Source organism: Lithobates pipiens, unplaced genomic scaffold (assembly GCF_037356315.1).
Source record: "Lithobates pipiens isolate NorthernLeopardFrog02 unplaced genomic scaffold, aLitPip1_a1.2 Scaffold_16, whole genome shotgun sequence".
Lineage (NCBI taxonomy): Eukaryota > Metazoa > Chordata > Amphibia > Anura > Ranidae > Lithobates > Lithobates pipiens.
Genome location: NW_027507748.1, coordinates 319,843,859 through 319,863,601, shown reverse-complemented (window position 1 = coordinate 319,863,601; position 19,743 = coordinate 319,843,859). Strand labels below are relative to the sequence as shown.

General features: G+C 47.9%; 1 protein-coding gene across 1 annotated transcript in view; it reads left to right on the top strand.

Moving 5' to 3' along the window:
- Positions 1-19,743, top strand: part of LOC143982728 (cornifelin homolog B-like) — a 45,366-nt gene that overhangs the window by 16,886 nt on the left and 8,737 nt on the right. Inside the window, exons 2-4 of the mRNA XM_077481689.1 lie at positions 11,347-11,406; positions 11,511-11,629; positions 19,416-19,552. Of these exons, the coding sequence (XP_077337815.1) occupies positions 11,518-11,629; positions 19,416-19,552 (249 nt within the window). The 5' untranslated portion in view covers positions 11,347-11,406; positions 11,511-11,517. The remainder of the gene's footprint in view (positions 1-11,346; positions 11,407-11,510; positions 11,630-19,415; positions 19,553-19,743) is intronic.

The window sequence follows — 19,743 nt, the reverse complement described above, 5'->3', positions numbered from 1 at the left end:
AAAAATGTACCGGTTGAAAATTACAAACAGATTCAACTTAACACAACAAACCTACACAGTCCCTGTCTTGTTTGCACCGCCTGTATACTGCTGTTCTGAGTATATAGGGCCTGGGGGCCACACGCATTTCCTTTTTTTAATATGGGTACGGGGTTCCCCTTAATATGCGTACAAGACCCAAATAGGCTGGTAATGGGCAGGGAGGGCTACCCATGCCATTTTTCTGAATGATTTTCAACCATATTGCAGGAACCAGATATAACATTAAAACCGCAAGCAGTTTTAAATGGTGTTATTTCCGTTTAATGTCATTTTGTGCAGGGACTGTTCTAAACACGGGAAACACGTGGCACTTCACAGGCATACTACAGACACCCCCCAGGCACCATATTTAAAGGAATATTTCACCTTTTTTTTTCACTTTAATCGTCATTAAAATCAGTGCTCCCGCCAAAACGGCAGTTTTTAAAACTTTTTTTTGCAGTGACCCATGTCCCCTGAGGCAGGAGGCAGGTCCCCAAACCCTTTTTAGGACACTATCTTGCATATTAGCCGTTAAAATTAGCACTTTCCATTTCGAACGTTCGAGTCCCATAGACTTCAATGGGGTTCTAACGTTCGTAACGAACGCGGGGGTCGTTCGCAAGTTCTAGTGCGAACCGAACCGGGGGGTGTTCGGCTCATCCCTAATTGTCATTTATACAACAATCACTGCTATATAAATGCAGTGATTCCTGTGTAAATGACACTGGCAGTGAAGGGGTTAACCAGTGGGTGGCAGTGTAGGGGTTAAGTGTTCCTAGGGGTGTTTAACTAACTGTTGGGGGCTGGGCTTTCATTTAGCGAATACTGATCTCTGCTCCAATCACATGGAGCAGAGATCAGCATCACTAGTTGCTAGGCAGAACGGGGAGATGCTGTTTACAATGACATCTCTACGTTCAGCCGCCCCATGAGACGATCGCGGGAATGCCCGCGGCGATCGAGTCCGCGGGACCCACGACCGGACTCACGGGGGTCCCGACGAGCACGCCGCCGGCGGCGCTCTCGTGATGGCAGGGCAGCACATTTAAAGGGACGTACAGGTACGCCCATTTGTCTGCCTGTGCCATTCTGCCAACGTACATCGGAGTGCGCTGGTCGGGAACCAGTTAATATGGACGAAAAACAGATCCTTTTTTCATTTTGCATTGTGTGAAGAAAGTAGAATTACAGCCCTTATTGGTGGTTGACACATAGCTACATGGAATTTAAAAATATATTTTTATATATATTTCCTGCCCTCCCCACTTCTCCCTTCCTCAACACACAATTCTTATTAATACTTCCTCCTTTTTAGGGTATACACTGAACTCAACAAACTACAATCGTTACTGAGTAAAGGATCAATGCTCTGAAACACAATTAACCAACTTACATATTTTTGTTTGACTGTTGGATTTAGAATTTAGCTGAGTAAGCCTGCAGTGCCCAAAAGCATCATAAAGGTCATATACTGTATACATATGAATTCCTAAATGGAGGACAGAGATGCTTGAATTGCGCTTTAATATTGTACCGCATTATTTTTGAAGGGCATTTTTTGAATAAGAGAACATTCAGTCATTATGTAAGATACAGTCCAAAGTGAATATTTGGGGCGATATCTAGCATCATTTAAACGTGGATAGAGGGCGTGATCTGAGTGTAGTAAATAGCACATAATTATTATAAGGAAAATAGATTGGCAATTCACATGTAAACGGTAAAAACTTGCTGATCATCAAAATAAGGCATATAGTGGTGTGGATCTCAACAAACCAGTCCAGGAACATGGTATACATAAGGCTGTCTCAGCTGGATGTACTTATGAGGCCAAAAGGACACCAGAGGGTGCCAGACTAATGCCCGGTACACCCAATAGGATTATCGGACGAATGATCGTGCATTTTTTTTTTTTTGCATGATAATTGCAGTTCGAATCTGATGAGTTTACTAATGTCACGAAAATTCTCATACGGAAGAATAAAAATTCGTAAGTTATGTCATGTGTTGTAGTGCATTCGTATTACATTTTCAAACAACAGCTGTACTGATTAAAACAAAAATTGTGCGATCTGGTATCATACGAATTTTTTTTTTCGTTCATGTCCAAATGATTTCAGACGAACTACCATGATCGTCTCTCGAAAGCTCTGTACTAACGATCTGATTATCTTACGATCGGTTCGAAAGCGGTATTTTTCATACGATTTTCTGATCATGTGTATGGGGTTTAGGGCAGTATATAGGATAATTGCAAACATTCACACAGTAGACAACACATATGAATGTGGAGGAATCAGTACATGTACTGTAAGAAAGTCTAGGTCCGCAGCTCTATAATGCATGTGGAGAATGCTTTCCCATCCAAAAATACATACAGATAACTGCAGACTGAGAATTTTTGCCATTACCTTATATACTGTACTTAGTATGGCACCCTCTGGTGTCCTCTTGCTGCCTCTGTTCTGCCTCAAGTGCCATGTCCATTATTCCATGCAGCGTATGCTCCAACAGGTGGACAAGAGGTACAGTGTCACTGATGCATGCACTGTCACTGCTCACCATCCTTGTGGCCTCCTCAAACGGTGACAGGACAGTGCATGCATCCCTGATCATGCCCCACTGGTGTGGTGAGAAAAAACCAAGCTCCCCTGACCCTGTCCTGGTGCTGTAGTCGCACAGGTACTCATTGATGGCCCTCTGCTGCATGTGCAGCCGCTGCAGCATGGCCAACGTTGAGTTCCACCTGGTGGGCATGTCACATATAAGGCGGTTCTTGGGCAAGGTCAACTCCTTTTGGAGCTCAGCCAGCCGAGCACAGGCATTAAATGATCAGCGGAAATGCACACAGACTTTCCTGGCCTGCTTCAGGACATCCTGTAAGCCCGGGTACCTGCCCAAGAACCGCTGCACCACCAGGTTAAGGACGTGAGCCACACAGGGCACATGGGTCAGTTGTCCCTGTCGGAGGGCAGAGAGGAGGTTGGTGCCATTGTCGAAAACCACCAATCCTGGCTTAAGCTGGCGTGGCATCAACCACCTCTCGGCCTGCCCCTGCAGAGCTGACAAAATATCTGCCCCAGTGTGGCTCCTGTCCCCCAAACAAACCAGCGCAAACACGACATGGCATCGTTTTGCCTGCGTACTTGCGTAGCCCCTTGAACACCTACGGAGCACCGTTTGTTCTGAGGACAGAGCACTGGAAGAGGCCATGGAGGAAGAAGAAGAGAAGGGGGCGGAGGAGAGAGGTGTGTCACAACCAGTAGTAGCATTTTGGAGGCGTGGTGGCGGAACAACCTCCAACACTACTGCACCTTGTCCTGCATCCTTCCCAGCTGCCAGAAGAGTGACCCAATGGGCCGTGAAAGACAGGTAACATCCCTCTCCATGCCTGCTGGACCATGAGTCAGCAGTAATATGCACCTTACCGCTGACCGCCCTGTCCAGCGAGGCAAGGACATTGCCTTCCACATGCCGGTAGAGAGTCGGAATCGCCTTCCGTGAGAAAAAGTGGCGTTTGGGGACCTGCCACTGAGGAGCCACACATTGTACAAACTCACGGAAGGGGGCCGAGTCTAACAACTGAAAAGGCAGCAGTTGAAGTGCTAGCAATTTAGCCAAGCTAGCATTCAACCGCTGGGTATGTGGATGGCTGGGAGTGAACTTCTTTCGACGGTCCAGCAGCTTGGGGCAGGGAAATTTGCCTGCTATAATCAGACGTGGGTGTACTGCTAGCAGAGTGCCCGGAAGCACTTGGCTGTGACACACCTAATTCTACACCTTCATTCCTCTCAGAGCAGGTTTCAGAGAGGACTGAAGGTCTAGTGGGGTTGGAGATCCTAGCTTATGAGGAGCAAGGAGAGGTCCGCTTTGTTCTTTGGTGTGGGTCTTTGAGGTACGCTTGCCAATGAGCTGCATGGCAGGTCAACATATGTCTGGTCAAGCATGTGGTGCCCAAGCGGCTGATGTTTTGGCCACGCGAGATACGCTTGAGACATATGTTGCAAATAGCAGCGGTGCGATCTGATGCACTCGTCTCAAAAAGGCCCACACCAAAGAACTTTTATAATAACGCACAGAGGCAGCGCCCTGCACAGGCGGAGCTCTGCGGTGTGATTCAGTCGGTGTGCTGCCCCCAAGCTGGCCCCCGGAGGGCACCCTGCCTCGTTGGAGGTGTGCCTCCTCCTCCTCTCTCCTACCAGGCACCCACGTGGAGTCAGTGCCCTCATCATCCCCTCCCTCTTCATCGTTGGAGCAAACCTGGCAGTATGCTGCAGCTTGTGGAACATGACTGCCAGATTGCTGTCCTTCTTGGGCATCCCCTCTCTCTGTGCTAACACTACTGCCTTGCTCTAGCTGAGTATCATCATCAGAGCCTACAAAACACTGGGCATCCTCCTGGAGCATGTACCCAACACTGTGCTCAAAGAGTTCAGGAGACTCCTCAGGAGGACGTGGTGGGTCTAGAGAAGGAGTCACTGATGATGACATTGAGACGAGGGAAGACAATGCGTTGGCAGCTGCTTTGCTAGTACCCTGAGCCTGGGTGAGAAAGGATGAGGAGGATGAAGAAGGCTTGGTCATCCACTCTACCAAGTCTTCGGCATGATGCGGCTCAACACGTCCAGCTGCAGAAAATAAGGACAAGCGTGTCCCATGGCCACATGCTGATGACGATGCACTGCGTCCACGACCAGCACTGTTGTCTCTAGACACAGAGCCTGCTTGCCCTCTTTTATCGGCGACGAGTCAACATCTCAAGAAGAAAAGAACAGAAGGCAGTGGAGACAGCGGTGACAGAAGACCGGGCCACCGCCAGTAAAAGAGCTGGAAGAAGGAGCGGAGGCCCGGCAAGAAGAACCGAAGAGGGGGACAAGACCCCCGGGCAGCAGCGAAGAAAAAAGCCAGGCTCCTCTGCTAGTAAAAGAGCTAGTAAAAGAGCAGAAGATAGCGGAGGAGTCCGGCGAGAAGACCTCGACAACCAACGGCCAGGGCTGTCAGGAAGAGGCCCTTGTCCTCATCAACATGGGGACAAGGTGCTTTGGGGTGGGGAGGGTGCGCGGCCTCCCCTTCCCCAAATCACCCCCCCATGTTGAGGGCACGTGGCCTGGTATGGCTCAGGAGGGGGGGGGGGGCGCTCGCTCGTCCCCACCCCTTTCCTGACCGGCCGGGTTGCGTGCTCGGATAAGGGTCTAATATGGACCTGGGGGGGCCCCCACTCTGTTTTTTCGGCATAGGGCTTCCCCTTTAAGTCCATACCAGGTGACAGGGCTAGCGACGTGTCAATCTCGCCGCCAAAGGTGGCGACATTGACTTCCTTCGCTAGTCCCGGCTACCTGGAGCCGTGTTCAAAATTAACGGACTTTCCTCCGTGTGTGGGCAAGTCCGTTCATTTCAACTAAGGCAGATAGTCCGGCGGACTATACGGCGGATAGTCTGGTGGACTATACGGCGGATAGTCCGGCGGACCATACGACGGATAGTCCGGCGGACCTAGTCCACCGGAAAAGTCCCGTGTGTGGGCAGGTCTGCTCATTTGGACAGTCCGGCAGACTTTACGGCGGTTTGTGTGCCAGACTAAGTCTGCTGAATAGTCTGATCATGTGTCCGCAGCATTAGAAGAAATACTGTTAGTCTGCAAAAGACTTGAGACTGGGGCGGAGGTTACCCTTCCAGCAGGACAATGATCCTAAACATACAGCCAGAGCTACAATGGAATGGTTTAGATCAAAGCATATTCATGTGTTAGAATGACCCAGTCAAAGTCCAGACATAAATCCAATTGAGAATCTGTGGCAAGACTTGAAAATTGCTGTTCACAGATGCTCTCCATCTAACCTGACAGAGTTTGAGCTATTTTGCAAAAGAAGAATGGGCAAAAATGTCACTCTCTAGATGTGCAAAGCTGGTAGAGACATCCCCAAAAAGACTTGCAGTTGTAATTCCACCAAAAGGTGGTTCTACAAAGTATTGACTCGGGGGCTGAATATAAATGCATGCAACACTTTTCAAAAATGTGTAAAAATTTTGAAAACCATTTATTATTTTCCTTCCACTTCACAATTATGTGCCACTTTGTGTTGGTCTATCACATAAAATCCCAATGAAATACATTTACGTTTCTGGTTATAACATGACAAAATGTTAAAAAATATCAAGGGATATGAATACTTTTTCAAGGCACTGTATACATACATTAGTCCATGCTATGCTTGTGTGCCATATCCACTTCCTATAATATTGGCTTGACTGTAGATGGCTGTGGAAAAACATGAGGTATATAGATTTTTGGCACTTCCTCCTTTTTTAAACTCATGAATAACCGTATGACTCTACACCTGCTATTCTTTATTTCCTTATTTCTCATTATCTGTGTACATGTGTGTGCCACATGCACTACCTATAATATTGGCTTGACTGTAGGTGGGTGTGGAAAAACATGAGGTATGTGGAATTTGTGTACTTCCTCCTTTTATGAACTCATGAATAACTGTACGACTCTACACCTGCCAGTTCCTTATTTCCTTATTTTTTACTATCTATGTACATTGGAACAGACCACAATAGGGGTCAACCTATGCTAAAACTGTGGAGAAAAGATGGTTAGGTGTTTATCTTCTAAACTGAATATATATCTCTTACTGTTCCTGTTTTTCACCTTATTGCATATATAATGTGTAGCGGCCATAACCCTTTGCAGGGCGGCCTTAACCTTTTGGGCTTACCGGTTACTTCCGCTTGGCTTGTACTTTCACGTCTACGGGTTCCCAGGGTTGATAACCAACAACTGTGGATGCTGACACCAATAAAGTCCTTTTGAAAGTTTTTATTTTGCAGGGGTAACATCCAACAACACAGTCTCGTATAGGAACAGAGGGCAAGGGTGAAGAACTCAGGCACCTTGAACTGCAGACATAACAAAGTCTCTAATACTACCCAGAGAGTAGCCACTCGCAGCTGGGTGCTTCAAGGCTGAACAGACCTCTAGCCAGAGATTATGACAGTCAGCACTTTGATTTCAGAAATTGTAAAATCTCTGAGCTTGAACAAGTTGTAATTGAAAGTGAACAGGAACCTTTTTCCTCAGTACCTGGAACGTCCTCTGTCTCCTTGATAGTACTGGGAAAAGTGTGGATTCGTCAATGTCCTTCCCAACTCAGTAACCAGGCACTTCTCAGGATGCCAGCTTGTTGGCCCTCCTCCGAAGAGTCCTCCCCCGGTCACTTGCACAAGCTGTGGCACCTCTTCAAGCCGAGAGCACACCCGGACACCTTGAATCCTCCCTCAGTTACTGCACCTCGGACCAGCCGGTTCCGAGACTCGGGAACAGACGACTACCCCAGTCCAGGCGGGTCTATTGGGGGTAACCAACAGAAGCATGTTGCGGAGCGTCGAACTCTCCGTGACCGGGACCCCATGCGGGGCTTCCCCCGGTCCAGGAAAACAGGAACAGACCGCTGGGGCCTCACAAACAAACCACCCGTAACACGTGACCTCAACATCTTAAGTACCCCTCCCCAGACTCCTCAGCGGGGCCCGGCACACCCACTGATTGGCTCAGAGGAAGTTGATACCCAAAACATCCAACCAGGCCTGGTTCTGGCCTGTCATGTGCACCTCACCGTACACATGACCAGGCAGAAATCTAACACAGCCCAGCCAAACTGATGTCAAAGTTAACCTACATAATTAACCCTCAGAACCCCACTACTGCTCTGAGGCAAAAACGAAATTTACACATGAATGACACTTTGTCCAAAATGTCATCTGCTACAAATGCATTAAGGTGAAAAACCTTAAGGCCGCGTACACACGCGCGGACTGTTGGCCCAACTTTGTCCGTCCAACAGTTTGAGCGAACAGTCCGCTCAAACTTAGCATGGACGGACATGGCCACACACGACGGACGAACAGTTTGCTGAAACCGTGCGCGATGACGTGAACGGCACGTACGACGGGACGAAAAATACGACGTCCTATACACTGCAATGCAACCTTCCGACGTGGAAATCCTTTCTGAGCATGCGCGAGACTTAGTTGGCCGAACAAGCCTACACACGAGCGAACAGTCCGCTGAAACCTTGTTTCAGCGGACAGTTTTTCGGAATTTCCGTAAGACCTTGTTCGGCCAACTGTCCGCTGAAACTGTCCGCTGAAGCCCCACACACGAGCGGACTGTCCGCCCAAACACTGTTCAGCGGACAAGGTTGGGCCAACAGTCCGCGCGTGTGTACGCGGCCTAAGACTTTACAACCTCTTTAACCACTTGCTTACTGGGCACTTAAACCCCCCTCAGTCCCAGACCAATTTTCAGCTTTCAGCGCTGATGCACTTTGAATGACAATTGCGCGGGCATACAACACTGTACCCAAATGAAATTTTTATCATTTTTTTCCCACAAATAGAGCTTTCTTTTGGTGGTATTTAGTTACAGCTCGGAGTTTTATTTTTTGCTAAACAAACAAAAAAAATGCAAAAAAAAAAATCATGTTTTAATAGTTTGTTATAAAATTTTGCAAACGGGTAATTTTTCTCCTTCATTGAAGTGCGCTGATAAGGCGGCACTGATAGGCTGCATTGGTGGGCACTGATGGGCTACATTGGTGGGCACTGATAGGCTGCATTGGTGGGCACTGATAGGCTGCACTGGTGGGCACTGATAGGCATAGTTAAGGCGGCACTAATAGGCACAGATAAGGCGGCACCGATGGGCACAGATAAGGCGGCACTGATGGGCAAAGATGGGCACAGATAAGATGGCACGGATGGGTGGCACGGATAAGTGGCACGGATGGGTGGCACGGATGGGCACTGATAGGTACCACAGATAGATGGGACTGATGGGCACTGATAGGTGGCACTGATAGGTGGCTCTGATAGGTGGCACTGCTGGGCACTGATGGGCGGCACTGCTGGGCACTGATGGGCGGCACTGGGGTGTAGCACCTTTGAGGCAGATTGGGTGGCACTGTGGGTGGCACTGTGGGTGGCACTGTGGGGTGGCACTGTGGGTGGCACTGTGGGTGGCACTGTGGGTGGCACTGTGGGTACTATGGGCACAGACGGGGGGCACTTACTTTTACTTTTATTTATACTTCAGGATGGCACTGCGGGAGGCAGGTGGGCACTGGCAGGTGGCATGTGGTGCCTTGCATTGCTGGCCGTGATCGGGACTGATGTCCCGATCACGGCCGCCGGTGATCGGCTTTTTTTTTTTCTCCTCGCGCTGTCAGCGCGAGGAGGAATAATAGCCGATTACCGGCTCCGTTCTATCACATGATCAGCTGTCATTGGCTGACAGCTGATCACGTGATAAGGGGTCGGGATCGACCCCTTACACGGATCGGTGATCAGGCGAGTCTCACGGACTCGCCGATCACAGAGCGCGCCGCGCGCGCCCCTCAGGGGGCGCGCAGGCCGCTCGTAACCGGGACGACATCAATAGACGTAGTCCCGGAAATCTAGGTCCGCGCTAATGCCGTCATTCGGCAATAGCGCGGTACCCAAGTGGTTAAGGAGTACTTTGTGAGTGTGTGGAAGAGACATACACTATATTACCAAAAGTATTGGGGCACCTGCCTTTACACACACATTAACTTTAATGACATCCCATTCTTAGTCCGTAGGGTTCAAAATTGAGTTGGCCCACCCTTTGCAGCTATAACAGCTCGTCTGGAAAGGCTGTCCACAAGGTATAGGAGTGTGTCTATGGGAATGTTTGACACACAGCACATTTGTGTGCTCAGGCACTGATTTTGGACAAGAATGCCTGGCTTGCAGTCTCCGCTCTAATTCATCCCAAAGGTGTTCTATTGGATTGAGGTCAGGACTCTGTGCAGACCAGTCAAGTCCCCCCCCCCCCCAAACTCACTCATTCATGTATTTGTGGACCTTGCTTTGTTCACTGGTCCAAATCATTTGGTGGAGGGGAAATAGGGTGTGGGGTTGTTTTCCAGGGGTTGGGCTTGGCCCCTTAGTTCCAGTGAAGAGAACTCTTAAGGCATCAGCCTACCAAGTCATTTTGGACAATTTCATGCACCCAACTTTGTGGTAACAGTTTGGGGATAGGCCCCTTCCTGTTCCAACATGACTGCCCACCACTGCACAAACAAGGTCTATAAAGACATGGATGAGTGAGTTTGGGATGGAGGAACTTTGGGGTGAATTAGAGCGCAGACTGTGAGACAGACCTTCTCGTCCACATCAGTGCCTGGCCTCACAAATGTGGTTCTGGAAAAATGGTCAAACATTCCACAGACACATTCCTAAACCTTGTGGACAGCCTTCCCAGAAAGAGGAGTTGAAGCTGTTATAGCTGCAAAGGGTGGGCCAATGCAATATTGAACCCTATGGACTAAGACTGGTGTGCCATCTAAGTTCATGTATGTGTAAAGGCAAGCATCACAATAGTTTTGGTAATATAGTGTACATGTGTGCTGTATACCTCAAATCGACAAAAACTTTATTAAAGCAGAAGTAAACCCTCCTCTCCTCATCAGCCAAGGAAGCTGCCATCTTAACTTCTGTTTGATCTGCAACTGCCCATGTGATTATTTATGACACCAGCTATTTGGGGGTTTGAAAGTTTGGTTGACAGCATAAGCAAATTTGACAGTTACCATTCTCGGCATGCCAGGAATGTAACTGTTTCTTGAAACTGTTAAATCAATGGGTTACATTAGGGGTGTCAAACTGGCGGCCCTCCAGCTGTTGTGGAACTACAAGTCCCATCATGCCTCTGCCTAAGGGAGTCATGCTTGTAACTGTCAGCCTTGCACTGCCTCATGGGACTTGTAGTTTCGCAACAGCTGGAGGGCCGCTAGTTTGACACCTGTGGATTACATAGTTAGTTAGTCTGTTTGAGAAAAGACACAAGTCCATCTAGTTCCACCAGCAGTTTAGTAATGCTTAAATTTGTGTCCAATATTCAGTGTAATTTAAAGAGGAGTTCCAGTTTCCCCCCCAAAAAATGTAAAGTCAGCAGCTACAAATGCTATAAAGCACACTTACCTGTCCAAGGATCCAGCAATCTCGGTACCCAAGCCAATATGTCCAAAAGTTGGGAGCTACTTTGTATCCAAGTACAAATACAAATCTCCCCATTAGGTGCACAGACAGCAAAAAAAAAAATCCGACAGAGGTTTTATCTATCCAAAACTAAAAAAATAAAGTTTTAGATAGAAATATACTTTAATAGATACAAAGACACGTGCATCGTTTTAGCTAAAGTTTGCAGGAGGAAACCACATGTGGTAAACCTTAGCAATCCACATGAAATACTGCTTTCTCATTTTGTAATCTAATTCACTTCTCCTTTTCTAGACTTTATGTAGTGCCGTCCCCCAAAAAAACAGACTCAGTATCTCCAGTCGTATGGGAACAGTAGGTTTTTCTCTACTTTATTGTACTTGTATATGTGCTTCTAAATTTGTGAGTGTTCATGTGGAAGCAATATGAAGCTCACAATTTGTATGCTTTTATACTAGAAATACCATGGCAGTGCCAGTGATCACCCAGCAGCCTGGATACGGCACCTATGCAGCCATGTCTCCAACTGGCGAGTGGAGCAGCGAGCTCTGTGACTGTTGTTCGGACTGCGGCACCTGTAAGTATGAATACAACTTTTCTTTATTGTTTTACCACAATCAAATATGTAGAAAATAAATGAAACATTAGGATGTATGTGTGAGCTAAAATATCTCATAACATATTTTTTATGTTGCTGTTTGGTTGCTAAAATTATAACAGAATTTTAAAAAATGTGATCACGATATAATGTGTAAGCATATTGAATTTCACAATTAGCAGCCTTGTGCAAACGTCAGTTAAGTTATGTAACCCATCAAAGATTCTCTCTCTGCACTTTATTGTTATCAGATTCATTTTAAATTTCTGATTTGTGACAATAAATTACATAATATTCTCTGGACAATGATTTAACATGAAATGTAATGTACCTGTAAATCTTAGGTGATCAATCGTATCATGATGTTTTCTGGGTGACTGGGCAATTGTCAAGATGTCTTTGGGTACTTGTGGACCTCAGACAGTTATAGGTTAATATCTTCAAGAATAGTCAAACAGTCCAGCGTTCAGATGGTGTTACATCCGGAGGTTACATAGTTACATAGTTAGGTTGAAAAAAAAACACAAGTCCATCCAGTTCAATCACAAAAAAAAATAATAATAATATCATACAATCCCATATACCTAATTCTATACCCACAATTGATCCACAGGAAGGCAAAAAACCCCAGCAGAACACACAGCTTGTAATGCTACACACAGGGCAGCCCTCTCCAGACAGGGAAATCTGTGAGGTAACTGTAAAAACACATAGGAGGGCATAAGCACCTAGTGTATTACCACCACCACCTTTTTTTAAATCAAAAAGCCAAAAACATACAAACATAGCATGGAAGAGGCATATCAAAATAAAAACTCCAGCTGTGGGGCAATGTCATCTGACCATAATGTGAAAGTTGGTAGGCTAACTTGTTTCGGGGGGCGTGCCCCCTTCTTCAGAGCTCAATCATATCATGAGATTTTCTGTGTGATTGGGCAATTGTCAGGATGTCTTTGAGTACTTTTGACCTCATGAGACATCTTTAGCCAACAGTTGTTGGGTAAACAGCCTCTGAGCTACCCATTATTAGAATGTGCCAGGCAGCACAGGTAGGTCCTGGATTGCCTTGTACACTATACTGCACTCAGACATCATGGATCAGCACAACACTGATGAGATTGCCCCTCCTTAACCTTTCTGTAATTCTAATAAATTATGCATTGTGCAAAGCAGAAGAATCCTTATTGGTTTAGAGTTCTGGGCTCCAATTCTCTTGCTGCTTTAAAAATACATTAAAGCAAATCCATGGTCATAGCATACTCTTTCATTTTAGAATGGCAGTATTGTAAAAGCAAGGCAAACTGTTATTTCTGACAATCTAATATAAGCTTACTTTAAAAATACTCCTTTCATGTTGTTAGTTCTGCCTATCTGCTGGCCACATCTTTTCATAGCTTCCTGGATTCCCTGCATGCTTTGCAGGTTCTACTCTGCCATTTACCTTCAGTTTCTAAGGACTACATATCTCATGGTATCTTGCTGCCTGCAAGCTGTGATTCCTCTACTGACTCTGCCTGTGCAGCCTGTAGTTCAGAAGGCAGACTCTATGAAATGTGTGACACAGCATTGCTTACGCACACAACGTAGTGAATATGTGTCACAGAATTCAGGGAAGTAAATGTGTGGGGAGCTTCACAAAGTAAGTTTATGAACTTTACTATTGTTCATATTACCAGGAGTAGGCTAGAAAATGACTGAAATACATTGCAGAATTAATATATGATTTTAAATCTTGACCATAGATACACGGATATACAAGGATATTTTAATAAATACAAAACTAGATTAAAAGATTTTTTTTAAATATCAGCTTTAGGCTAGGTTCACACCGGAGCGATGTGGGAACGCCGCGAATCCGCAGCGTTTTCCCGCATCGCATGCCTCCCGCCGGCAGTTCACACTGCCCTATGCGGACTGCTGGGAGTGTCAATGAAATCTTATGCCGCGTACACACGATCAAACAATCCGGTGGAAAAGTCCGGCAAACTCAAGTCCGCCAAACAATCCCCCCGTGTGTAGCCTCCGGCATACTTTTTTGACCCGACAGTACGGCGGACTTAGAATTTCGGTTTGCACAAAAATTTTCACGCCGTACTCGCATTTCGGCGGACAATCCGGCCGTGTGTATGCAAGTCCGCCGTACTTTTGAAATGAGCGGACTTTTCCCGCCCGGAGAAAAGTCCGCTCATTTCGAGCGGGTATCCAGGTAGACGGGGCCCGCGAAGGAGACGTCGCTGGCCCCGCCGCCTGGTATGGACTTAAAGGGGAACCCCAACGCCGAAAAAAATCTGCGTGGGGGTCCCCCCCAAGTCCACAACAGACCCTTGTCCGAGCACGCTACCCGGCCGGCCAGGAAAGGGGGGCGAGCGAGCGCCCCCCCTCCTTAGCCGTACCAGGCCGCGTGCCCTCAACATGGGGGGTGCCTTGGGGAAGGGGGGGCCGCGCGGCCCCCCCACCCCAAAGCACCTTGTCCCCATGTTGATGAGGACAAGGGCCTCTTCCCGACAACCCTGGCCGTTGGTTGTCGGGGTCTGCGGGCGGGGGGCTTATCGGAATCCGGGGGCCCCCTTATTAATACATGGCCCCCCACCCTATGTGAATGAGTATGGGGTACAATGTACCCCTACCCATTCACCTGTAAAAGAAAGTACAAAAAAAAAACACAACACACGAGATAAAATACTTTATTGCACAGCTCCGGGGGTCTTCCGTCTTCGGGGTCTTCTCGTCGGACTCCTCCGCTATCTTCTTGTAGCTCTTTTGCTAGCGGAGGAGTCCGGCTTTCTTCCTCGCCGCCGGCCTCTTCTCCCGACTTTGGGGGTCTTGTCCCCAATTCGGTTCTTCTGTCGGGCCACCGCGCCTTCTTATAGCTCTTTTACAGGCGGTGGCCCGGTCTTCTGTCGCCGCTGCCGCCTTCCGTTCTTCTTCTTCTTCTTCTTCTCCTTCTTCTCCTGGAGATGTTGACTCGACGCTCTCTCCGGCCACAATGCCAGGGACGCGCTGCGCGGCCACTTATATAGGGACAAGGGGCGGTGTCACATGGCTTTATGTCACATGGGTTGGTCACATGAGTTGATGTCACATGGGGACTGTGACATCGTAAGGGGGCGGGGTCACCATGTGACACCAACCCATGTGACATAAAGCCATGTGACACCGCCCCTTGTCCCTATATAAGTGGCCGCGCAGCGCGTCCCTGGCATTGTGGCCGGAGAGAGCGTCGAGTCAACATCTCCAGGAGAAGAAGGAGAAGAAGAAGAAGAAGAACGGAAGGCGGCAGCGGCGACAGAAGACCGGGCCACCGCCTGTAAAAGAGCTATAAGAAGGCGCGGTGGCCCGGCAGAAGAACCGAAGAGGGGGACAAGACCCCCGAAGTCGGGAGAAGAGGCCGGCGGCGAGGAAGAAAGCCGGACTCCTCCGCTAGCAAAAGAGCTACAAGAAGATAGCGGAGGAGTCCGGCGAGAAGACCCCCGAAGATGGAAGACCCCCGGAGCTGTGCAATAAAGTATTTTATCTCGTGTGTTGTGTTTTTTTTGTACTTTTTTTTTACAGGTGAATGGGTAGGTGTACATTGTACCCCATACTCATGCACATAGGGTGGGGGACCGGTATCCGGGGGCCCCCTTATTAAAGGGGGCTCCCGGATTCCGATAAGCCCCCCGCCCGCAGACCCCGACAACCAACGGCCAGGGTTGTCGGGAAGAGGCCCTTGTCCTCATCAACATGGGGACAAGGTGCTTTGGGGTGGGGGGGCCGCGCGGCCCCCCCTTCCCCAAGGCACCCCCCATGTTGAGGGCACGCGGCCTGGTACGGCTAAGGAGGGGGGGCGCTCGCTCGCCCCCCTTTCCTGGCCGGCCGGGTAGCGTGCTCGGACAAGGGTCTGTTGTGGACTTGGGGGGGACCCCCACGCCGATTTTTTTCGGCGTTGGGGGTTCCCCTTTAAGTCCATACCAGGCGGCGGGGCCAGCGACGTCTCCTTCGCGGCCCCCGCCTACCTGGAGACCCGCTCGAAATGAGCGGACTTTCCTCCGCGTGTGTGGGCGAGTCCGTTCATTTCGAAAGTACGGCGGACTTAGTACGCCGTATTAATCCGCCGAAAAAGTGCCGTGTGTGGGTAAGTAGCCCGTTCGAAAATTCCGACGGACAGTTTGGCGGACGTCCGCAAGACTAAGTACGTCGGACAGACGGCTACGTGTGTACGCGGCTTTAATGACACCCCCAGATCAGTCCGCATATCGCAGTGCGATCTGCAAACTCGGACAGGAATCGGATCGCATGGTGTGAACACCCAAAAGGGTCCTGTGCGAGTTTGCGGCGGGTGCGATGCGAATTCAGCCATACTATCTGTATGGCTGAACTCGCATCGCACAGAGATCGGATGTGATTTGCACTGCAGTGCGGTGCGAATCACATCCGGGTCTCCCACCCGCAGCGGTGACAACCCAGCCTTAAAGTGACTCTGTTGCTAAAATGCAACCTTCCAATAAAGGGAAAGAAAACAATAAATACTCACCGCTTCTGCTATCTGCTCCACTATGTATTGGTGGAGAAGTATCAGTGCTTGAGGATCCCCAAAAATCTGAAACTTCCATAAGGCTGGGTTCAGGGGCTGACTGACTGACCATTCGGGGCACTCGGGCACTGCCCGAGGGCCCCATGCCACCAAGGGGCCCCATCAGGGTTGCCAGCCTCAATAAAACCAGGGACAGTAAGTAAAAATCAGTTTTTTTTTTTAAAATCCCAAGATTATAGCTGCCCCACCTCTCCAGTACCTTTTCAGTGTGTGTATGTGTATTCTCTGTGTGTATACTGTGTGTGTATATTGTGTGTCTGTGTGTGTATATTGTATGTGTGTGTGTGTGTATACTGTGTGGCCCCATAATCTATTGCCTGGAGGCCCCATAATCTTCTATTGCCCGGGGGCCCCCAGAGTTGTCAGTCCGCCCCTGGCTGGGTTCACACCATTGCGAATTGAAAGTGTATTCTCTGCATCCAGTTTGCAATAGCAGGAGATTTTGACCACCACATATCTCCGGTGCGAATTTGCGCAGGAGCTCTGTGTGTCTTTTGGTCCATTTCAGGTCCGAATTCAGCCAAAAATGCGGCCTGAAATCAGACCTGAAACAGTGAACCAGGACACACTAGACTCCTGCTGGGAGCTGCATGCGGCGATGGTGTGAACCCAGGCTTAATGTTGATTTTGTGGTTGCCTATTGCATACTGGGGTTCAGTTTGCAGTCCTCTGTGTCATTGCTGTGTCCTGTGGTAATGTGGGAACCAACAGTCAAACACCAATCAATGTTTTTAGTTTGAACAAAACTTGGGAAGTGTTTTTCACTGCAGTCTGTTCTTGTATGAGGCTGGGTTCACAATATGTGCGGCCACAGGGCACAGCAGGGGGACCGGTTCAAGTCTGAATTAGGTCAGAATTTTTGGCTGACTTCGGACCTGAAACAGAGCCAAAGACGCATAGGGCCCCGGATGCCCCGGAGATGTGTGAACTGGGGTGCATTCACACCTGCGAATGCCTCCTACCTTCAATTACATGAGAGAACCCCAGTGGAAGTTCCCACGATTAGCTGCCAGTAGGCAGCCCCATTGAAAGCAATAGGAGGCTGCCTGTGTTCTGACGAGAAGTGTCCCCCCATCGGATAGTGTCCGCCCCCGTACTGCGCAAGCCGAAGGTCTCTGAAGATGCCTGCCCACTTAATAGGACCTTCTGCCCTGAGGCCATGTTCAAGCCCCACCATCCAAGTGGACATAGAAGATGTAAAACAGCACTTAGTAACAGGGCCCCTCGCCGGCTCGCTTCGCTCGCCACACTTCAGGCATGGCCTCGCTACACTCGGCAAATTTTTATTCTAACTCCATGTCCACTTGGATGGTGAGGCTTGAACCTGAACTCAGGGCAGAAGGTACTAGCGCACAAGCACAGTACAGGGCGGACGCGATCCGACGAGGGACAGTATTCAACAAGAAACCGGCTCTCTAGACTAATCAAGCCTTTTCTCCAGTCAGCTCTCACACATTGTTACTGCAGCCTTTCTGCCCTCTCCTCTGTGCTACTGACAGATGAAGAAGGATTTTAACACTTTTCTGCCCTTTGAAGGGATGTAGAGAAGAGAAGACTGCAGATAAACAAATAAAACTTATGTAGGGAGATTTGTTTCATCTGTGTATTATCTGAGGCTGTTTACTTCACTGTGTATATGTGAGGGTTTCCAACCACTTTAATTTAAAAATACTTCAGTTTTTTATCACGTGCCGGATTGGCCTTTTGTATGCTGACATCCCGGGACTGACTCCCCCGGCTCAGAAATTAGCTCATACGCTTGTCAATGCGGTCCATTGGACTGCGGCGTTACACTGGAGATCCCCGGTTGTCCCCTGGGAACAAGTACTGCAACGCATGGAGTCGATCAAACTCATGGAGCGTTTACACCACACTTTGCAAGACTCCGTGCATATTTTTGATCGTAAATGGGCCTCTGCAATGGATAGCCCCTAGGCCTGACAGTTTGGCTGGGCACAGTGTCTAATGGCAGGGTATGTGAACACTTTTGATAGCACTCACTTGTGGTAGTATTTTTGTTATCTTTTGGTTTTTCTTTTATTTTCCTACTCACTACTTTCTTTTGTTTTTGTTTCTTTCCCTCAATGATGTACTTTTGCTCACCAGAATCTTCTTTTGCTATCACCAGGTTGGGTTTAGCATATCAAAATTTTAACTTATCTGTGCATTAACGGTTTTACTGATGTTCCTTTGTATGCTATTCTCTATGGAAACATTTGTACTCGTTGACCTTTCTCTTGTACTTGTCTTAATACTTTCTAATAAAAAACGTTTGTAAACAAAAAAAAAATACTTCAGTTTTTGAAAAAGTTTCTGATAATCTCCCTGCAAAGAAGACCCGTAAAGCCTTACTCTAGGTTTGCATATTTTGTTTGGGCAAAGCTGGCCCCAAAGAAGAATTTCCATCCCTAATATACAGGCACATGTTGTCAGATACATACAGTATAGAGTACTATGTCTTACAGGGGTGTGGGGACTTCCAATCCCCTTTCCAGAACAAGAATTGAGTCGGGCTTAGTGCTGCTTAGCCATTCACATGAATGAATTCATTATGAATGAATACAAGGCTTTCTCTTTTTAGCTTCCACCTGCCTCTCCACTTCAGCCAATCAGAATAAAAAAAACTTGTATTTATTGATAAAAAAACAAGGTATCTTGTGAATGGCTGAGCAGCACTCAGCCCAACTCAGTCTTGTTCTGGGATAGGGAGGGGCAGTTCCTGTAGCACTGCCGGAACATAGTGCTTCATAGCTCTGACAGCAGTCACATTTCTTAGTAAAGAAACAAGCTGTTTAAAGTGATGGCAAAACTGGAGCTAGGCTTTAAAGTGGTTGTAAAATCAGAAGGTTTTTTATTTAAATGCTTTAGGCATTAAGATAAAAAAATAACCTTCGTCTATGGCTGGAAGGGACTAAAATCTGTAAAAAGTGACTAGGGCCCTATGTGTTCAGGGATGAAAGTCTGGAACGCAGAGAACCTACATTGTAGACCTTCGTCCCTGAACGCACAGGACCCACTATCTCTCAGACAGGCTGGGGGTTGAATGGTTCACCTGTCTATCCCAGGCACCCTAAAACACCAGGGGGGATGCACTGCACCTAGACAGCCCATACAGGACCCAGGGACAACTTTCTACATACAATACAGCACACATACACACATACAGAATTAACATATTTTTCTATGTTTCAGGTCTCTTTGGATTCTGTTTCCCAACATGCTTAGCGTGTTATGTAGCTGATCAATACGGTGAAAGCTGCTGTTTGCCCCTTGTCCCAGGAGGGATGACTGCAATGCGAACACACATGCGCTTGACTTATGGCATTCGAGTAAGTATTTCGGCAAACTAAATTCATACAGGCATCACAAAGCACAGTGATATAATGTGCAGTGCAACTGAACATTCACCAGTCTAGTTACATCATGTTACTCTAGTTACATCATGTGTAAGGTTACTCTAGTTACATCATGTGTAAGGTTACTCTAGTTACATCATGTGTAAGGTTACTCTAGTTACATC